Below are 20,740 nucleotides of genomic sequence, written 5' to 3' on the forward strand. Positions count from 1 at the left end.
CGCATATTCAAACATCCGTGACGACCGTGTGTCCGCAACATGCGTTGTCACTAACCTGAGTGACCATACAGCGCAGCGACTCACCGTGCCGCGCACTCCACACTTGTCGTCCCCACTGATAACGAAACGTGTTTTTAGCGATACAAACATAACATCTTTTGTAACTGCGCTTGAGTCTATAGATTGGAAAGGTATAGTGGCTAAGCACACGGGCAATTGCAATCAATTCGCAACTACAGTTGTTAACATCTTCACATTCCTACTCGAGATTCATTTCCCATTAAAAAATATGAATACTCGTCCTAAAAATAATCCTTGGATTGATCAAGAACTTAAAGACCTTAAATTGTTAGTTTTCGATTTTATTAAATTATCAAATAAATACCCGGGCAATATGTCTTTACATGACGCTTCAAATGAACTACTGAAATCGTACAATAACAAATTAAAATGCAAACGTACTATATATTTTAATTCATTAATTAGTAACAACCCCAATAAAAGTAGAGCAATGTGGAAGGCTATAAACATCGAGCTGGCTCGGGCGCCGCGCCCGCGCGTCGACTACACCGAGCTACTCACGGACAGCGCCGGCAGCCCGTTCGCAACCAAACAACTTGCGGTAGACGCGCTCAACCACGAGTTCGTAACGGCTGCCGCCGCATGCGGCGCGCCCGCCGCTGACCACAGCAGCTGTATCACCTCCTTATCTGACGGGTATGTCGCCAGTGATAGCTCTATAAGACTCAGGCCTTTTACACCAGCTGAAGTCGCAAACATATTTAAAACTTCTATCGCGACCAAAAACAGTACCGACGTTTAAGGCCTCTCTGCTAATCTGTTAAAACGAGCTAGTCCCGCAATTAGCTACGTTCTTTGTGAACTATTCAATAGCTGCATGCGAACAGGAGTATACCCTGAGAATCTGAAAAAAGTAAAAATAAGCCCACTTTACAAAGGTAAGGGTAAAAAATCATTAATAAAATCCTACCGCCCCATATCCCTGGTCCCAGTGCCCAGCAAATGTTTCGAAGTAGGTTTAAACAAGAGGCTACTCGGTTTTTGGGCACAAAAGAATACACTGTCGGACAGCCAATATGCCTACCGCCCTGGCCGGTCCACCACTGACCTAGTGCGAGAAGTAGTGCGCTGCGTATTGAGCGCCCGCGAAGCGGGGAACCACGTAGGTGTCATCTGCTGCGACCTGTCCCGTGCCTTTGACACTGCAGACCACGTACTCGTCTCCAATAAGCTAGCCCACTACGGTATCCGAGGCCTAGCCACCAAGCTAATACTGTCCTTTATGACTGACAGAGCGCAAGTGGTGGTAGGCGACGGAGGGAGGGTCGTTTCTGCCGAGCTAAAAAATCTGATGGGGGTCCCTCAAGGATCGTGCCTCTCCAACACCCTGTTCAGCGTCTTGCTGAACGATCTGCCAATGGCTATAAAAGGTGCTGATATATTCATGTACGCCGACGACGTCACGGCAGTCGTCAGCACTGCGTCGCAGCGGGAGTTGGAAGCGGCCCTAAATCTCGTCATGGAACAACTCCACCAATGGTTTCAGGCAAATGGTTTGGCTCTAAACAAAGAAAAAACCAGCTACATGATATTCAAGCTAAACGGCCATACAAGCCCAACCACTAGGGTGTGCGCTGGCGGTGCCCCTATACAGCACGTGAACGGCGCACGCCTGCTTGGTTTCCATCTCGATAGTGCCCTAACGTGGGAGACGCACATCGATGAACTATGCAAGAGAGTAGGGAGTGCGTGCTTCGCGCTGCGGCGATTGACGATCACCGCCGGAAAGCGTGCGGTGCGAGAGTGCTATTTCGCAACAGTGCACTCGCTCCTCACGTACGGCGTGGAGCTTTGGGGCCGCGCCTCCGACTGGAAGCGCGTCTTCTCACAGCAAAAGCGCGCCATTCGCGCGATGGCTGGTAAGGCGGAGGATGCCCCCGCGCGTGACCTATTCCGCGATTTAAAGATTTTGCCCCTGCCTTGTTTACTCATCTACCAGGTTTCAGTGTTCACACACGGGAACCTGGATTTGTTCAAGCGCAGAGGCACTAACACTAACTATAGTCTACGCAGTAATAGACACCACAATAGGCTGGTCGCCGAACCACACAAACTCGCCAAGTCACAGCGATCTGTGTACTATTTAGGCCCCTCTATTTACAATCGCCTGCCGAACTCGGTAAGAGATGCAGCTTCCACCGCGGCATTTAAGGTTAGACTCAAGAAGTGGTTGACACAAGAGTCATTTTATTCATATGACGAGTTTTTTAGTTTACCGCTTGTTATTTAAATGGTAAACAATATTGTGAAATATTATTGTGACATAATAAAATATTTGAATATGATATAATTTACATACAATATAATAATTAATTACATACAATATAAAATAATAATTGTATCTGCATGAATTTTATTTGTAAGATTATTGTAATTGATAAACTATTGCAAACTCACACGACACGACATGTAACAATTGTTATTAATAAATATTTCATTTCATTTCATTTCATTTCATTTCATTAAGTTAGGAAGCTCTGTACCTATGTGTAAAAATTGCAACTTATTTGCATCTTTGTAAACCACGATATGTGGTTGTTCAGAGTAAGTCTGACCTATGAGCATCGACTTTTCAAGCAGACTATCATTAACTACCCTACACATAACGGTGGCGGATACACCATCAATTGTTATGGTCAACTCCGCCGATCCTAAAGACTGTACGAGCTTATCACCGAAACCTATCATCGTAATAGGAATGCAATCACGAGAAAGCCCAAGATGAGAGAAACTGGATTCTCGTATAAGAGTGACTTCGCTTCCTAGGTCGACAAAGGCTCCCACTGTCTCACCATTAACTTGTACTGATTTTCTAAATTTGTCAGACGGGTTAGATCCGTATATGCGCATCACTCTGGGTACAGCGTCAGCCTTTGTCGAACCAGAGTCTGACTTTAGCCTACACATCTCTGGTTTATGGCCCACCTTTTGGCACGTACTACATTTAACTAAAGGCTTAGGACAGCGAGAATAAATATGCCCTTTTTCCTTGCAGTTATAACAAAATATGTTAGGATTTAATTTCGTGCTGGCTCTACTAGACGTCTTCTCATCACCCCCAGTCACGCTCCTATCCTTAGGCAACGAAATATTTACGAATGATTCTTTATTATTGCTTAGTAGAAATTTAAGAAGCTGATCGGGTTCCTCACACCGTAAAGCTAAAGCACTAGATCGCATAGTTTTATCTGTGATACCATGAATAAGGCAGTCGACTGCTCGCCTACCCGTGATTTCGCACTGATTAAGCAACGCTAATTTCTCGTAAAAGTAAATTTCCATAGATTCTTGGTACTTACTCCTACGTTTCAACATGTCTTCTAGTAATTGCCCGTAGTTTTGTTCTGATGGAAATGCGTTAGCCAATTTAGTTTGCCACTCGTCCCATGAAAACAAAATTGTATTAAGGCTCTTAAACCAAGTCTTAGCTAACCCTGTCAGTTTCTGCATAGCAAAATGTATAACCGTCTTTTCGTCCCAGCCGTAAACTTTAGCACACTCGTTGACTTTTTTTAACCACACATCAATCCTTTGATTTTTTTCGGATGGGTTAAATTCTGGAATAATGTTTTTGTAGTCGATATTTCTGTTAATCGGAATTTGGCTTTGTGTTGTCGGCTGAGACGGTAAGACATATTTAATTGATTTGATTATTTTGACAATATCATTAGAAGAGAAAGAAGGACTACATGACCTTTTATGCCGTCGATCGATGCTCGTGGAATCCCTTCCTGCCCGATCGCGCGTTGCTCTGGGGCCCCGCTCTCGGCTGCGGCTGCGCGGCTCGTGGCTGATCCCGGCTCTCGGTGGTCGGCTGCGGCTGCGGCGCTCGCGGCTTCGTCTTGACGTCGAATTGCGTTCGTTCCTCCGTGAGCGGCGCTCGGCGTCTTTTTCTTTCTGCAGATCCTCCTCCATCTGCCGAATACGCTCTCGCTCCCTCTTTAGAGCCAGGTCTCGCTCCCTCAAGCGGCGGCTGTGGCTGCGGCTGCGGCTCCTGCGTCGTACATACGTCCCACTGCGCCTCGATCGGGAGCGGTCACGCTCTGGAGTCACTAAACTTCGGCGTTTCCCATATTCTTCATCCATTATCTGAAACTCGTCGCATACAGTAACATTAGTACCTTAACTAGGGAGGTAGGGAGTAATTTTAGGCGACTAGAACTCTCTCTAGAAGATTTCTCTTTTCTCTTATATCTCGAAAACGGTGCGTCCTAGCGCAAAACTAATGAAATTTTAGCTCCCCTGTGATACCCCTGATGACCTTAGGCACGATGATTGACAAAGCAAAAATTTAGAAAATCCTAAGTTTTCCAAAAAAAAAAAATTTTTAAGTGGTTACAGCATTCATGTAGGTAGTATAGTACCTTGGGGTACACCTATATCTGTTTTTTTTTGTATCACCCGCATATCAGGTGGCTGGCGTAATTCAGATGTTGTATAAAACATGTGTTTTATAAAACACGTGGTTATCACGTGATCGTAATCACTAATAAAAATATGCAGGAACAGGTAGTTTATCGAAATAAAAGTGTTTGTTCTAGAAATCTGAGTACTTATTGCATTTAAATATATTTTACACAAAACTATGTAAAATATACCAACCTAACTTTACACTCGTGTCCAAATTACTCTAGCACCTTATTTAGTAAAGACTCCTTATATCATATTTTATATAATATGCATTATTAACAGAATATACATGTGAGCGAGTACTTACGGAATTTCGTTATCCCACTGGCTGACTTGTAAACAACCTCGGAAATAATGAACACTTGTTGTGATGAAGATAAATTATATCTCAAGCTACCACTTGTAAACAACCTCAAAAAACAAATCAACACTTTTTGTATTTCCAACTATTTTAATCACAAACGTCCGTTCGGTTCCGTCGCCCGGTCAAGGATGCCCCTCCGCGCCAAGTCACCTCACTCCCGTTTTTTTTTTTCCGCCATCGGGCATGACGTCACCAGAATAGTCAATGCAGTTACTAATTTCGGTTTAGTTTATTTTCTAAATATAATAGAACCTTACAGGGACAATATAATAAAACACTGTCTGTTTATTTATTTGATACAAAATATATAAACATTCCAGTCAACAAAAACCAAGTTGCCTATTTACTAGGACAGTTCATATTATACTTCTTCTTCAGTCGGTCCCTCAATGCTGAGGATCGTGACATCATGTCCTTCTGTTGTAGACCAGATTCCTCCATAGGCTTCTATTCCTCGCCAAGCGCATGGCCTCGTGCAGTTTTAATTAGGTTTAATATAATAGGTGCAGTGATTTGAGCACACCATCTAGTAGGGGGAGGGCCCTGAGGTCGGTTCGGTCGGTAGCATGGTTGACGTGAAGTCCTAATTGGATGCTTTCGGTTTCTATTCGCCGGAACAGTCGGCTCATCTCCTCATCGGAAGCCAAGAGCGTTGTGTCGTCAGCATAGCGCAGGTTGCAACTCGTTTTCCCGCTAATCGATATACCGCCGTCCCAGCTCCCAGTGGCCTTGCGTACAATGTATTCGCCGTAGATATTAAAGAGCTTCAGAGACAATATACAGCCCTGTCTTACTCCTCTCTCCGGTTTGAACTGATCTGACAACATATTCTCGATGCGGACTCTGGCAGTACTTTCGGCATACAAGTTTTCTATAAGGTGTACTAAATGAGCAGAAACACCCGTCTCAGAGAGTACATTCAGTATGTTTGTCCATCTAACTAGGTCTTGCAATCCGAGATTCCGGAATTTCGAAATTCCGGAATCTCGGACGAATTTTCCGATATTACAATTCCGGAATTGAGACCACTGAATATCGAAAATTCCGGAATTGAAATTAAGTATTTAATTCGATTTTATTGCGTTTACTACTGAAAATCGTTAAGAAAGTACACTATGATGTTGTATCACCAAACTAATAAGCCGTCGCTAACAAAAGTCTGCAATGAAGAGCATGCATTAACATGCCGCATTAACGATGGATTTGGTTTGACTTTAATAAGGCTTGAGTTTTGGGCACTAGTTGGCAATGCATAAAGGTAATAGAGCTGAATACTTTAATACATAGACCACAACCTTAATTCAGGTACAAATAATCGTTATAAACACATTAATTGCCCTTACCTAGATTCGGAACCCCACGAACTTCATCTTCGTAGACATAGCTAGGTACTATCTATTAGGCTACGCAGCTGTTATATTTAGACATTGTATACATTTAGGCATCAAATGGTTTGCTAGCATCCGTAGTTTCCCCAAATAAATACGCCGTGTCATTGAAGTGAATAAAAGTGACCATAGTAATAAGGTGCTAAAATAAGAGGTGCAAAGACGGCACTGCTATATTTTATTGATACTTCTCCATTAATAATACTTCAAATTAATTTCCATTTAAACAATATTGTCTTTAATAAACGTAAAATATCAGAATTTCACATTTTTATTGTTATTTATTAAAAAATCGAATAATAATATGGTAAACCCTAATTCCGGAACCAGTTCCGGAATTCCGGAATTGGGACTCAATATAGAAAATCAGTTCCGGAATTAGAAACCGTCCTATATTGCAAGAGACTGGCACATATACCGTCAGTTCCGGCATAAAATTGGCCACTGTGGGCCCATTAAACCCGACAGATTTTAACCACGCATTCCTGAGGTCATAAGGAGCAAAAAATGTTATACAAGTTTTGGCGGATACATTTTTTTCTGCATTTTCTGCACTTGACACGTTATTTATGTTTACACCTTGGTGAAATAGTACATTACTATAGAGGCCGGGAAACGTAAGGTTGCAGGCCAAGTAGATATAGACGGCTGAGCGTAGCGAGGCCGGATAGAGATACGCGGCCGGCAACTCCGTTTCTCGCCGAGATTTGTATAGTGCTTTTCTCAAACTTGCAATTAAAACAAAAAATTGTAGTCAATTGGTTTTGTGGTGACCTGCTCGGCTCGTAAGTCCCACGATGCGCCACCGCCGTTGCTTAGCAACGAATATGCACAAGAAATCACCATACCAAGTTAACTGAAAAATATTATTCGTTGATGGTTGAATGCCAAGACGTTGTGTCACAATTTGACGTTAAAAAACAAAAGAAGGTTGCTTTACAGTCCTAGGTGTGTAAGGCAGTATGAAATTCCTTTACATATCATCTTTACTCATCGCACCTGACATGTAGTATTTCCAGACCTAATTTGACGTAAGTCATGTCATCATTTCATAGCAAGTTTGAGAAAAAGATCATAAATAAAAATTGCGACTTTACTTTTAAACTTAAATGTCTGTCAGTAGGTATGTCTAAACAAAGTCACATTGTGGCAACTTTACAGCTAAAAAGGCGTTTTTAACTAAGTTATAATAGAAACAAATTATCAGAAAAAAAAATATCTCTAAAACAAAATCGATTTCAGGAAACTTTGTATGATATTTTAGTCTCTAAATGCAGTCAAGAATACACCTTTCAAATGTGTTGGGTTTGAATTGGCCCATGGTGTGTACACTTAGATAGAAATAACCACTAAAAATTATACAAGTGTCATAAAGACTTATTATAAATACAACTTCACATAGCCGTTTTTTTTGGTATCACATTTTTATTTAAAAAATACCTTTAGTGTTTTATTAGTGCTTTAATAAGGTACACATTTCTCTCTGGGAGCTCGACGTAAAGCATATGGTTTAGACAAAATTTGCCCAATCCGCCCGAGTAACAATAACGATTTCGGACAAATACTACAAAAAAAAATACAGATTGCGAACAAGACAACATTACACAAAAAAATCGTACTATGTGAACCGCAATTACACATAATTTGTAAAGCAAAACATCTGGGCATAGTCTAATCATATGTTTTAGTTTTAAAAAAAGTTTAGGATCTGTGCAGTGTGGCCTTTTAGAGAAAATGGCATGTTACTTACGACAACTCCGACTTTGACATCCACTATAACTATAATGGAGCGTTTCTATCGACTCGCTCTAGCGATGGTTCAACGCCATGAATGTCCGATAGGCTTTGGTTTTTAGCTGTCTCCCACATTTCGGTTGCATCAGAAATTGTCGGGAATCCAAAATGTTGCGTGAAAAATTGTTTTTATGTAAAAATAAAAATTCACCACATTTTTTCTGCAGATGCTCAATTGAGCAACCATGAAGAGGACACTTGATAACATGTTTTGGCAGCATATTAACCTTTTGTTTCTTTAAATCGTACCAAGGAGACGGTAAATAGTCTTAAATTAAGCTCGATATAGGGTTGTCCGAAATACCCTAAAAAAAAAGCCCTAGCCCTAGGGTATTATCTTAGCGTAAAAATACCCTAAGATAATACCCTAAGAACATAGTAATACAAAATAATAAACAAGTCAACAGTTAGACCAGGTTTTATCTGTATTTATAATAAACGATACAGTCTTTAAACTATCATGTTGTCTCTATCACACAATGTTATATAACATTTAATAACAGCGAAGGTGGGAGCACCATTAAGCATCAATGTAACTACCAACCTTTGACATGAGTTTCTGACTCCAAACTCTCCTGCAGCTTGGCCTGGCTGCGCTGCACTTGCAGCTTGAAGTGGCATGCTTCCTGCAGCCGCCCCACACATACCTCGCAGATCCCACTCTTGCCATTGTTGCCCACAGTTACCTACAGCACATGTTGCAATTACTACCTGATTATCTCGATGGAAAGAAGTCTATTACATAAGAAAATACACAAAGTAAGAAACGAAGATATAAGAAAGAGAACCAAACTCACAGATTCCCTTCAGCATGCACTGAGACTCAAATGGAAATGGGCAGGTCATATTGCTAGACTTAACGATAAAAGATGGACACTTAAAACAACAACATGGTCAGGGCCTATAGCACAAGGAAAAAGAAAATCAGGCAAGCCACGAAGGCGTTGGGCAGAGGACATTTATAAGGTCGCAGGTGCAAGCTGGATGGAGTCAGCCAAAGACCGTGAAAAATGGCATAAGTTGGAGGAGGCTTTTACCCAAACGGGGTCCATATAAATCTATTATTCATGTTTTTAAAATATAATATATATAACTGTTCAAAATATGGAATAAATAAAGCTTTAATAATAATAATAATAATAGACATTTGTCGGGCATGCCGCCGTCCCAGAGAGTCACTCAGGCATATCATTTCTGGTTGTTCTCTGGAGAATACAAAATGCGCTTTTTAAGTTTAAATGAACTTTTATTCACTTTTATATTAAAAATTATTACAAAGGTGATCGCGGGAAGTGTCGTCGGTTCGGATCGAGAAAGAAGAGAGCGAGTTGCCACATGCAAATTATAGGGCAACTACAAAATATGTTGCTATATAGAAAAATAACTTAAGCTAAGCTTACACGCTATATGTTTTGTATTAAACATAGTTGGGGCCAGGCAATTACATAAAGGTAAAGATTGGACCCGCCAACAGGAATCTAAACATAAGAGAAGTTATTAAAACTACAATACAGGTAAAGGACATAACTTAGTTATGGCTCTACGAAATATCTTATTATTAATTTTAACATCAGCTACCCTTACTAATCCGTCCCTACCAGGGAACGTTTTTACTATACGAGCCATTGGCCAATTTAATGGAGAGGTGTTTATATCCTTTACAATTACCAAATCACCTTCCTTTAAATTAGTTTGCTGGTATTTCCATTCGGGGCGGCTTTGAAGTTGGGTCAAATAACTTTGAGACCAGGTTTTCCAGAAGTCTTGCTTAATTCCAAAGCCTAAGGAAAAAGGATAAGCCTTTCGGGGCCAGCTACAAATCTAACGACTATACCTAAAACTATTTTACCATGCAAAACATTCTTATATGTACCAACATACACAGTATTTATAAGCATTATATATCCACATCCTTTAATTAAACGCACCTAACTAGAAAACACGCACCGATAAAAGTTCATAAACTTTAGTTTCCAAAAATTAAAATAGGTTCCGGACATTCGCACGCATTTAAGTATAGACAACCATTCGTTCACTAGAATATTAAGTACCCCACACACGTCTTTCCGTGATGATCTGGTAAACGATGCCGCTATCGTTAGACAGAATGGTGGAAAAGAGTTATGTGTTGCTACCCTGTTCAATCAAACAGTTGCGTTCCATCATGACCTTGAAATGACTTACTGCAGAAAGGATGTGAGTAAGGTGCAGCTTCAGAAAGCAAATAATAATTTTTTGGAAGTATAGATGGATGCCGCTTGTCATAAGACAGGTTCTCTGCATTTTGCTGTCTCCCCACGGCCCTACTTACACCGTTTTTATCTAGAAACGCTAATTGATCACCAATTGTCACAGGCTTATTTTTTGAGAGCAGGACTAATTCTTTACCAAAATGCTCTGCCTGTGTACAACGTACAATCTTCGTCATAGAGTCACGCAATTCCTTTGCAGTTAAGTAACTGCTTGTAATTTTGTTGTCTTTGTTCTATATCAACTATCTTTGCATGTCCTAGTTCCAGGTACAGGTCAATAAATTTTTTATATTGTTCAAATAGCAAAGGATCATTTTTGAACCTTTTTTCTAACATTATGAATCTATTATAGGCAACAGAAAATGAGTCACCTAACTCTAACTCTTCCATGGGGAAAGCTAATGGCATATCAACATAAAATCTATTGTCTTTTACTGAAACAGAGTCCTGGAATATTTTTTCAGCTTGTACAAATTCATCATTTGTAGATTTTTCCACTTCAGGAAGTTTTTCAGAAAGCCAGAATTGCTCCATTACATTTTCCAATTTTTCACCACCAGATATATTGACTAAATTTGTTACAATATTACATGTGGTACCTTTTTCAGGAATACTTCCTCCGACAATATATCCTAACATGGTATTCTGGAATACCGGTCCATTTTCAGTTTTTATGCAACCCTGCAACAATATTTTAAAATAGATGTTGGCTGCAAGCAACAGAGGAATATCACTTGTCATGTAAAATGTGTCATCAGCTAAAGTTATATTTTTTAAAATGTGATATTTAGATACATCTAATGATCTTTGAGACAGTTTGGAAGTAATTTCATCACTAATATGACATTTCAATATTATTTTAACATTATTTTTACATGATTGAATAGTCAAAATTACATACTCATTTACTTTACATAGTTGTTTACGGAAACCAATAATATTGTTTGGCTCTATTACAGGTTTTAAGCCAAGCCTGCTTACCAAATCTGACCTTATAAAACTGCCTTGAGATGCAGTGTCTAGTAATGCCTTGCATACCACCTGTTCATTATTATTAGTTAGTAATATGACTTTTATGGTTGGCAGCAAAACACCACTATCTGACACACAATTTAAAATAGTATTAACAGCAATTTCAATTTCAAACTCACCAGTATCAGATGATAGTGGCTGCTGACTGTCATCATTATTTGTCCTGGGCTTATCCACATTCACATTGCGCTCCTGATGCAGCAATGTGTTGTGGCCCTGTTTACACATTTTACATTTAAAACTAAATTTACATTTACCATCATGATTATTAAGGCATACATTACACATTTGCTTTTCATTTACATAAGATTGCCTTTGAGCTGTAGGTAACATTTTAAATATGGGACAGTTATATATCTGATGGTCTTTATTAGCACAATACCTACAGGGCGGCAACGACTTCGATACCACATTTGTGACCTTAGGTATTGATTTATGAGTACCTTCATAGCAAGTACTTTTATTATTTAAATGTTTGTTGGTACCATCATAGTAGGTACTATGTTTATTTTGATGACTATCTTCGAGCGCTATAGCACGCTTTTCTAAATATTCAATGAAACCAGCCATAGTAGGCATGGTATTGGAGTCCCGGTCTAACTGGTAAGCCCGGTGTGTGAATTGATCTAGCTTACGAGTCAATATTGATATTAAAAGCATGTCCCATTTATCAACGGGTTCATCTAAATTTTTAATGCATGCAACTGTTGATTAATTTGTGAAACATGGACATGAAACATGTTGTTCGTATGGAAGCCGCTGTGCCTTTTTGTATACTAGAAATATCTAACAATATACCTATATGGTTTGCTACTAATCTAGCCTTGTTGTCAAATCTCTTTTTTAATAATTTTATTGCTTCCTTATATGATTCATTTATCAATGGCAAATTCAAAATAACCGCTAACGCATCCTCCTGTAGGTACTTTCGCAAATAAAAAAGCTTTTGCACATCAGATAGTGAGCTATTCTGATCAATGACAGCTGTGAATAAGTCGAAAAAAGGTTTAAATTTAGTGAAATCCTTTCCATCGTAAAAGGGTATTTCGATTGTGGGCAACTTACATGTGGATGCGTTGTGGCACTCCGCAGTCACTTTCGTGTTTAGCATTTTAAGGGAGCTATTAATTTTGGCTAATATAGAATAATATTTGTCTTCAACCTCTCCCACCTGTTCACCGTCGTTCTCATCAATGCTAAGGATGTCCATTTGCACCTCTTCGTAATTTTTTAAGGTGGAAATGAGCTTCTCTTTACGCGCCTCTAATATATCGGCGCTGGCGGCTGCCAAAGTTTCTGGATCCTTGACAAAACTGTCGATTCTTGTAATGGTTCCTTTGCACTGTGAGCGTATAACGCGTAGTTTTTTTAATTTATCCATATCGCTAGACATTTTAATGTTTTTTATTATAACGAACGAAGGCACAAACACTTTTAATCGAATGCACAAAGACGTTGATAGCACTTTGTTTTGATTTTTATTTACGTCAATGTCAAACGTGACAGTTGACACAAAATGTCAAAAACCGCTGCGAAGTTCCGCAAGATGGCTGCGGGTCGCGCAAACTTCACTCCTTATTTAAAAATGAGGAATGGCGGTGGTCGAAAATTTCGACTTATACCGAGTTACTTGCGGTTTTTGATGATGCTCTTTTCTCCAATCCGTGTATGATTTTCGTTCTATTATAGATAGAACGAAGTTGCAGGCCAGCAGTGCCAGCCTAGGCACCACCACGACGAATTACCAGCCGGTATAGACGGCCAGCTCGCACATGGCTCGCACACGCACTTGCCGCGAACACTACTTTGCCGAAATATCGAACACTGATTAACTTTTTTCACTGCAACGAAGGACCACTTGCGCATGGAGAATACAAAATGCGCTTTTTAAGTTTAAATGAACTTTTATTCACTTTTATATTAAAATTATTACAAAGGTGATCGCGGGACGTGTCGTCGGTTCGGATCGAGAAAGAAGAGAGAGAGTTGCCACATGCAAATTATAGGGCAACTACAAAATATGTTGCTATATAGAAAAATAACTTAAGCTAAGCTTACACGCTATATGTTTTGTATTAAACATAGTTGGGGCCAGGCAATTACATAAAGGTAAAGATTGGACCCGCCAACAGGAATCTAAACATAAGAGAAGTTATTAAAACTACAATACAGGTAAAGGACATAACTTAGTTATGGCTCTACGAAAATTACTTATCTTGCTAACGGCGAGTACTTGCACAGACATAATCTCGTAGCCAGGATTATTCACCAGCAACTTGCTCTTCTATACGGCCTTGTGGACCGCGAAGTACCGTACTACAAGTACTCACCTGCGCCAGTTCCCGAAAATGGTCGTGCCACGCTCTATTGGAATCGATCTATTATTACTGACAGGACTATTGTAGCCAATAAGCCTGACATCGTGATAATAGATCGATCGCAACGCCGGGCCGTGCTCGTCGACATCACCATCCCCCATGATGAGAATCTCGTGAAAGCCGAGAAGGACAAGTCCAGTAAGTACCTAGACTTGGCTCACGAGATAACCGCCATGTGGGATGTTGATTCGACGATCATTGTCCCGATAGTCGTGTCAGCGAACGGTCTCATAGCGAAGAGTCTCGACCAACACCTAGAGAGACTCTCGCTAGGTGGCTGGATCAAGGGTCAGATGCAGAAGGCAGTAATTTTGGACACTGCGCGTATAGTACGTCGGTTCCTCTCTCTGCGGCCCTGACCACCGGCAGCTTGGGCCCTGCCCCGCTGCTGGCGGCACCCTAGGTTAGGTTTTTTATAATGTGTTTATATCTTTTGTATTGTTTTGTACATAAGTGTTTTTATATTTTACTTTTATATCCATATTATAAAAAATCCTAACCTAAGATATTGAATGAATAAAGAGAATAATAATAATAATATTGTCATATTTTAGTTACTTATTCTGGGCATTTTCAGCAAATAGCCAGGTCCACACAGAGTGAGCATATGCACGAGGCAATTTCCTCACGCACAATACGGCCAGTGTAGATGTGCCTATGATTTGTTTATTTTATTGTTCACAATGCATCATGCGCATTCCTAGTCGCAAGTGGACTCCTGCATATGCCCGGTGCATATCGGACATTATATAGGAGTCCTCTGCGACTGCCGATTCGATGATCGGGTCCAGCGTCTGTCGCAATTTATTGGGAATTAATTGGACGTGGATTTGTTTAGTTAGGCGGCTTATGCAGCCGAAAGCCCACGTCTGGCTACGTAATAGGCGTCCCCGATGGTATTTCCTGGTATAGAGGTGGCTTTCGTCCACCTCCACCACGTCATCGGGGCCGCCTATTTTTTGCCTGTCGTGGGCTTCGGCTACTTCACACACTTCGCGTAAAAAATGGAAGACTTATATCGCCGTCACAACACTCACACCAACGTTGATGGCCGACTGTGTCACTTTGTCGCCCCTCAAAAAATGCAGTGTTAATCGTAACGTACAGGCTGACGCAACTAGGAACAAAATAAGTTTTGTATGGAACTTGTTTCGCAAATCTTTGCCAACGAAGAAAAATAAAACGTCAGTGCTATTTATTCTGTCAAGTTTACATCAAGTCAACTGTCAGCCTAATTATTTTGTTTGTTATGAAGACTAAACTTATGTTATGACTTATGTTTGTTATGTTTTGTTCGGGTATTTCGTGCAATTTCTTTATTATTTAGTGAAAATATCGAAAATAGTGAACCGTGATCAGAGTAAAGAGCGAACATTGTGCCACCGAGAAAATGGTTTACTAAGTGTGAAATATGCGGCAAGCGAGCCACTCGAGAAAATCACGAAAAAAGGGATTTTATGGCGAAATTTCCCTTGGATAAAGACCGGTACGTATTGCTTTAGATACTTTTGACCTTATTTTGGTGCAGCAGGCTTTAAACACATCGAAAATTTGATATTTTATATTATTTTTAGTTGTGAACTAGGGATGTACTAAAACTATCGATAATTGTATGTTTATACACAAATAAATGCCCGTACCAGGATTTGAACCTGTGACCATCGGCTTCATAGGCAGGGTTACTGCCCAGTAGGCCAGACCGGTTCTCATGATTAACAGACATATAAATACATAAAAAGTTAGAGCATTGATAAAGGGTTGTTGATAACTGGATGCTGAAAAACATGATTTATAGATGCATATTAGCGCTAAATAATCAGTTGATCATCTCATTAGCAAATACTTGCAATATAAACTGTAGATAAAGTCATGTTTGTCCAAGGCTGTATGTTTTCAGATGCAGGCAGTGGGTCAAATTTGTTGGGAACGAAGACCTGACGATACATCTTCCCATAGAAAAGTAACATTTATGGAAACATGTATGTGCAGAACCTTTTGAAAATAAAGCTTTAAAAAAAAACACGACTTAAAAACTGTATTAAAATAATTCGGGTCCACATTAAGCCCGACCAGATATTAGTCCACTCAAAGAACTATCCACTATATAACATACAACTTAAATGTGGACTCGATGCTAACCTGATTTTGAGTACAAAATTTATAGACAGGAGCCTATGTTTCAACCCTCCCCATTTTATCGATATCGATAAGAATCGAAAGCGTGTAGCGTACTACACTATTTAAATCGGTTATGTTGGTATTATAGTTCCTTGACGGTTCTTTGTCGTAGATTTTGGTAATGATTTGCGAAACAAACTGAGTCCACTCGCTAGTATGGAAGTCCCGTCTCTTAAAACGTAGTGATTATATGCTCTTTGGTAACGTAGCCAGGATTGACACCTGGCTACGCTCGAAAAAGGTTTTTTTAGGGGCGACAAAGTTTTCCTGCTTTCGAGCAACGCCAACGAAAACCCAGCTTATAGCTGCGTCTAAGTTTATTGTCGGCGTACATCCGACCGGCGCATTCAGGACATTTTGGCATGTCTTCGGGTATTAGCAGCCCCATTTTTTGGCTGCGTTAATTGCAGACGCGAAATTCCATTATGAGAAATTTTAGCTGTTGGGCATTAAACCGCGCGGGCACCCCGCGCGATTGGGCACCGTGGTGTGCGGACTCCGATTTAAAGTCATTCGTCGAAAATTTTACAAGTGCTAGAAATTTGCCAATTTTGAAGTCAATTATCTCGGCCATTTTTGATTTTAGAGAAAAAGTTTTTTTACAAAACATGCATATTTTAGCGTATTCTCAAGGATAACACCATAAACAATAGGTGTTATAATGACAACCATATGACAACAACATCCATCGAATTTTTTCAGTCCTAAAATCGTGCCAACTTTGAGGTCCAAAAACTCGGCTATTTTTGATTTTAGGGAAAACGTTTTTTCTACAAAACGTGCTTATTATAGCGTCTCGGATGAAATTTTTCTAAGTGTTTTATGATTCCTATATAATTTTCACTTTTAGTCAAAAAAAATCTAAGTCCTTATATTGCGCCCCCTTTGCTTTAGGCGGACTCTTTTGTATATAAAAAAACTAGATGAAAAAGTTTTATTGTATACAATCATTATCAACTTCACTGTAGATGTCCCAACACAAGATGAAGCTTTAAATGTATATAATCACTGACCTATCACACATAGACAGTTAGTCCTCATAAGGCTAATCCAAGGGCCTGACACTCTTTGATAGAGAAAGATAGTCTTATTGCGATTCCTATAAGAGGAAAGAGAAAATAGTGCAATGCTTTGTCTTTATCACCGACCGGGTTTTTTTTCATGGTCGGGTTATGGCAGCTTAGGAAGGAGGCTGATGGCGATATACAGAAATTTATAAGAGTGAAAGAGACAAAATACCGCAAGATGCCATACATTAAACTGTCAATCATATTGTCAAGAGTGCTAGTAAACAATGTGGTTTTCTTATTGTAGAAGTTTTATAAAGTGAATGATTGTGTTTATTAAGTATTTAATGGAGGTGTAAGAAGTTTTTACGTACAATTAACATGGTGGGGTGTTCAGTGGTTCCCTACAAAAGCAATAGCTTGCGAAAATAAGCGGGTGTAACATTTCATGCGTAAGTACAACTTTTTCGTATTTTGATCATGTATTTCTTTCTCAAATCTCACAGGAACCAAGTTACTGAGTTACATCATTAGTTGGATTATGAAAAACTTGATAAAATAGGAGATATCAGTAAATTATTGCTAAAAATAAAACAGAAAGTTTGGTTATGTAAACCAGTCAAATTCAGTAGTATTTTATTTAGGGTTGCAAACAAATAGAAAAAAAAGTCCCCTGCAATTACCCCATATTTCGGGAGTTTCAAGCTATTTGATATTTCCAGCTTTCCGACGGAGGATGAAATTGTTAAAGAATGGATTGCGGGAACTGGAAAATCAAATTGGATGCCTCACAAATACTCGCGTATTTGTTCCAAACATTTTGAACAACATTGTGTCCGCAAACTGGGCAAACGAACTTTCATCGAAAAGTTTTCTTTTCCAACCTTGTTCATACACGTAAGTTGGCTGTTATTAAATAAGTAATAGTAACTAGTGGGAATAACCCGTTACACTATACACTATATTAGAGTTGGTACATCTTAACATAAGTCTCACAGTGTTTTGAAGTATTTATTTGGGTTCTTGAACTCTAACAAATTATTGGGGGTAATTCAGTAATCACCCCCAATAATTTATTAGAGTTAATTCCCAGTGGAATTAAAAATCCTACCTATTACCAGTGGGAATTTTATTTCCCAGTAGTTACCAGTGGTAAAAGGTGGGAATAAAGTTAGTGTAACTACCTGTGGTAAAAGGTGGACAAAAATTCCTAGTAGTTAACACTAGTAAAAACTTGGTGGTAACTAGTAGGAATAACCCGTTGTACTATTAAGACCACAGACTTAAATTTTTAAATTATTTCTTTGGAGGCTTGGTACATGGGATTACGGATTATATGAGTATAAAACTCTAAAATAATGTAATTATTAAAATTGATTAATACTACCCCGCAGGAGAGGAGAGAGAACATTCTTTTCTTCATCATGTCATGAAAATCGTCCATTCGTGCACGTCGTCGTCGTGGCAGTCTCAACAGCATTCTGAAGCTATTTTTGAACTTCATATAATTGATCCACATGTTACAAGTGTATGTGTAAATAAAGTTTTCTTGACCCCCACAGTATGTACAACGCGCAACACGTAAGATTTTTTATTTAAACATAAATATTCGGTTTTAAGTAACAGTTTTAATGTATAGGACCATGTTAGCTTAAAATCATATACTGCGTATCTACTGAGGTGTCGCTCAAGCACACCGTCAAGAACCTTCGCTGCAATAGGGTTGTTTCCATTTTGAAATGCTTGTATTATATAATATATATATATTTACCAAATTATGGCCTAAAATTCAATTTATTTGTGTTGTTCTCAAGTAAAAGGTACCACATTGTCGCTTATCATAAGAACGCTCTTACAGGTTGTACGTATAGAGAGCAAGCAAATTGTATCCTTATGGTAAGCGACTATGTGGTACCTTTTACTTGAGAACGACACATTTAATTATTATTTCTAGTAAGTACAGTTATAACAATATAAGTTTTGAATAAAGAAATTACCTCTTTTGATAGTTTATCCTTTTTATTCCAACAATCACCTAATCTTATATCAACTCAAAACTTCATATAGGTAAGGCTTACTTACAAGTTACTACAAAAACAAATAAACCGACTACTAGTTGCAATTATGTTCGCGATTGCTCTTGCGATACTTCGCAAGTTAGGGAGTCAAAATGGCGACTCACTCATTACGTAATTTAAGTACTTGTTGCATCGTTTTCCTATTACATTTTAGGGTAATTTTTTGCGACCATGGTAACCCCATATTATGATGTCATGATGACGTCATATATGTATTTCTCTTACCCCTGGTCGCTCGACTTCAATCTGCCAAAAGTGAAGCCGAAACTCGATCGATGTATGCGTGCGACGCTCGTGTCTTACGCTCAGCGACACACACATATATACAAAAACGGGTTGCCAGAGTTCATTTATTCCCCTTAAAGTAGATGGATTTTAACCACATCCTTATACTTGGCTATCAATCATTTGGGAGTGTGTATGTAGATATTAAATTTGTAGCAAAAGCTTTCAAGGTTTCTTTTAAGGACTTTGCATTTCTGTACTTCGTGAAATAATGTTTAAATAAAAAAACGTTTATTTTTTTATTTTACAAATGTACACAGATAATAGCTGGTAGAATTGACTTTGGAATAATGATTTTAAATGATAAATATTTAATGACGATCATTTGGATTTGATTTGGTTTCATTTTATTTGACTAATATTTTCTTCGGGTTAGTGTGGTGAAAAGTTTTGTGTTTCACTTGGGGCAAAATTTGTTTAACTCTCGTAACTTGAAACCCTCGCAACGCTCAGGATTCCATTTTTCGACATTTTGGATCTTTATTTAGCTCGAGTAGCAATATTAGCACGAGCGGTTAAACAACAACTTTTCCACTTGTAAAACAAATAACTATTTATCGTCAGTACTAGTAATTGTACCTGCAGGCCTAGCCAAGGTGGCAATCGCTATTGCTTCGAACAACGAAACGCTTTGTGTCTCTCTATCAGTCTTCCATATAAGTGCGACAGTGACAGTTGCGTTTCGTTTTTACAGACCTTAACTGTAACACCTGTGTTCCACAAATAAAATTTACTTTACTTGCTCATCAAAATGGCGAGAGCATATTTGACTATGTTTAGTCGGTTTCCATATTGCATCGTTCCTATTTAATCTAATTTTTTCCGTCCATCTCGCAGACAGAAGCGGATCAGTCGGAAATCTAAAACGAATATCACACAAAATAAAAATATGAATTTAAACTGTAATTTTATAAAAGACAAAACATAATTTGAAATAAAAGAATGAAAAACTAAAAAAGAATATTTTCTATAGTCATACAAGGAACTTAAAGTAAGCATATTAATTTTATCAATGTAATCGTCATGCCTCATTTGGAGGAAAAAAGATTCATATCACCTGGCAACATTTATAAGTAATGGCGGCTGACGAAAATTTGGATTTTTGTATTTACAATTACGTAAAAATATCACATTAAACTGGATACTTACGCATGAAATGTTATATCAGGCGGTTTGTTTTTATTCACTGATGTGTTGTGACACCAATTTACCGCACAAACAACCATCTTTCTTGTATTTTTTAATTTATAACCGGGAGGTGTACACAAACCAACTCGACCTTGAGTACTGCGAGGGCCGTTCGGATACGATGACACGGATGACACGAGGGCGACATAATGTCGTACTCGAAATGGCTTCACTAGGGATGTACAGACTAGGCATCTAGGTTAGTTATAAATCTATGATTACAATAATATAACAGGATAAACCATGGATAAAACTTGAAACAAATTTTCTTTATAATTAATAAACATTAAAAACTTCACTTTGTT

The 20,740-nt window shown here is 38.8% G+C and overlaps 1 protein-coding gene across 3 annotated transcripts; it reads right to left on the reverse strand.

The window, feature by feature from the left end:
- Positions 1-10,527: 10,527 nt before the first annotated feature.
- LOC133531651 (uncharacterized) lies at positions 10,528-12,842 on the reverse strand. Of its 3 annotated transcripts, none has more exons than XR_009801570.1 (3): positions 12,387-12,842; positions 11,441-11,537; positions 10,528-10,970 (listed from the first exon to the last, which is right to left on the reverse strand). XR_009801570.1 is itself a non-coding variant. In XM_061869995.1 (3 exons), the coding sequence occupies exons 1-3, from the start codon at positions 12,712-12,714 to the stop codon at positions 10,954-10,956; spliced, it is 336 nt and encodes a 111-aa protein (XP_061725979.1). In that variant the 5' UTR covers positions 12,715-12,842; the 3' UTR covers positions 10,528-10,953. The 3 variants fall into 3 exon arrangements, 2 of the variants coding, with proteins under 2 accessions (XP_061725979.1, XP_061725978.1); XM_061869995.1 differs by having other exon boundaries at positions 12,493-12,842; XM_061869994.1 differs by having other exon boundaries at positions 10,528-11,537.
- Between the last annotated feature and the right edge of the window lie 7,898 nt (positions 12,843-20,740).

This window comes from Cydia pomonella, chromosome 25 (assembly GCF_033807575.1).
Source record: "Cydia pomonella isolate Wapato2018A chromosome 25, ilCydPomo1, whole genome shotgun sequence".
NCBI lineage: Eukaryota > Metazoa > Arthropoda > Insecta > Lepidoptera > Tortricidae > Cydia > Cydia pomonella.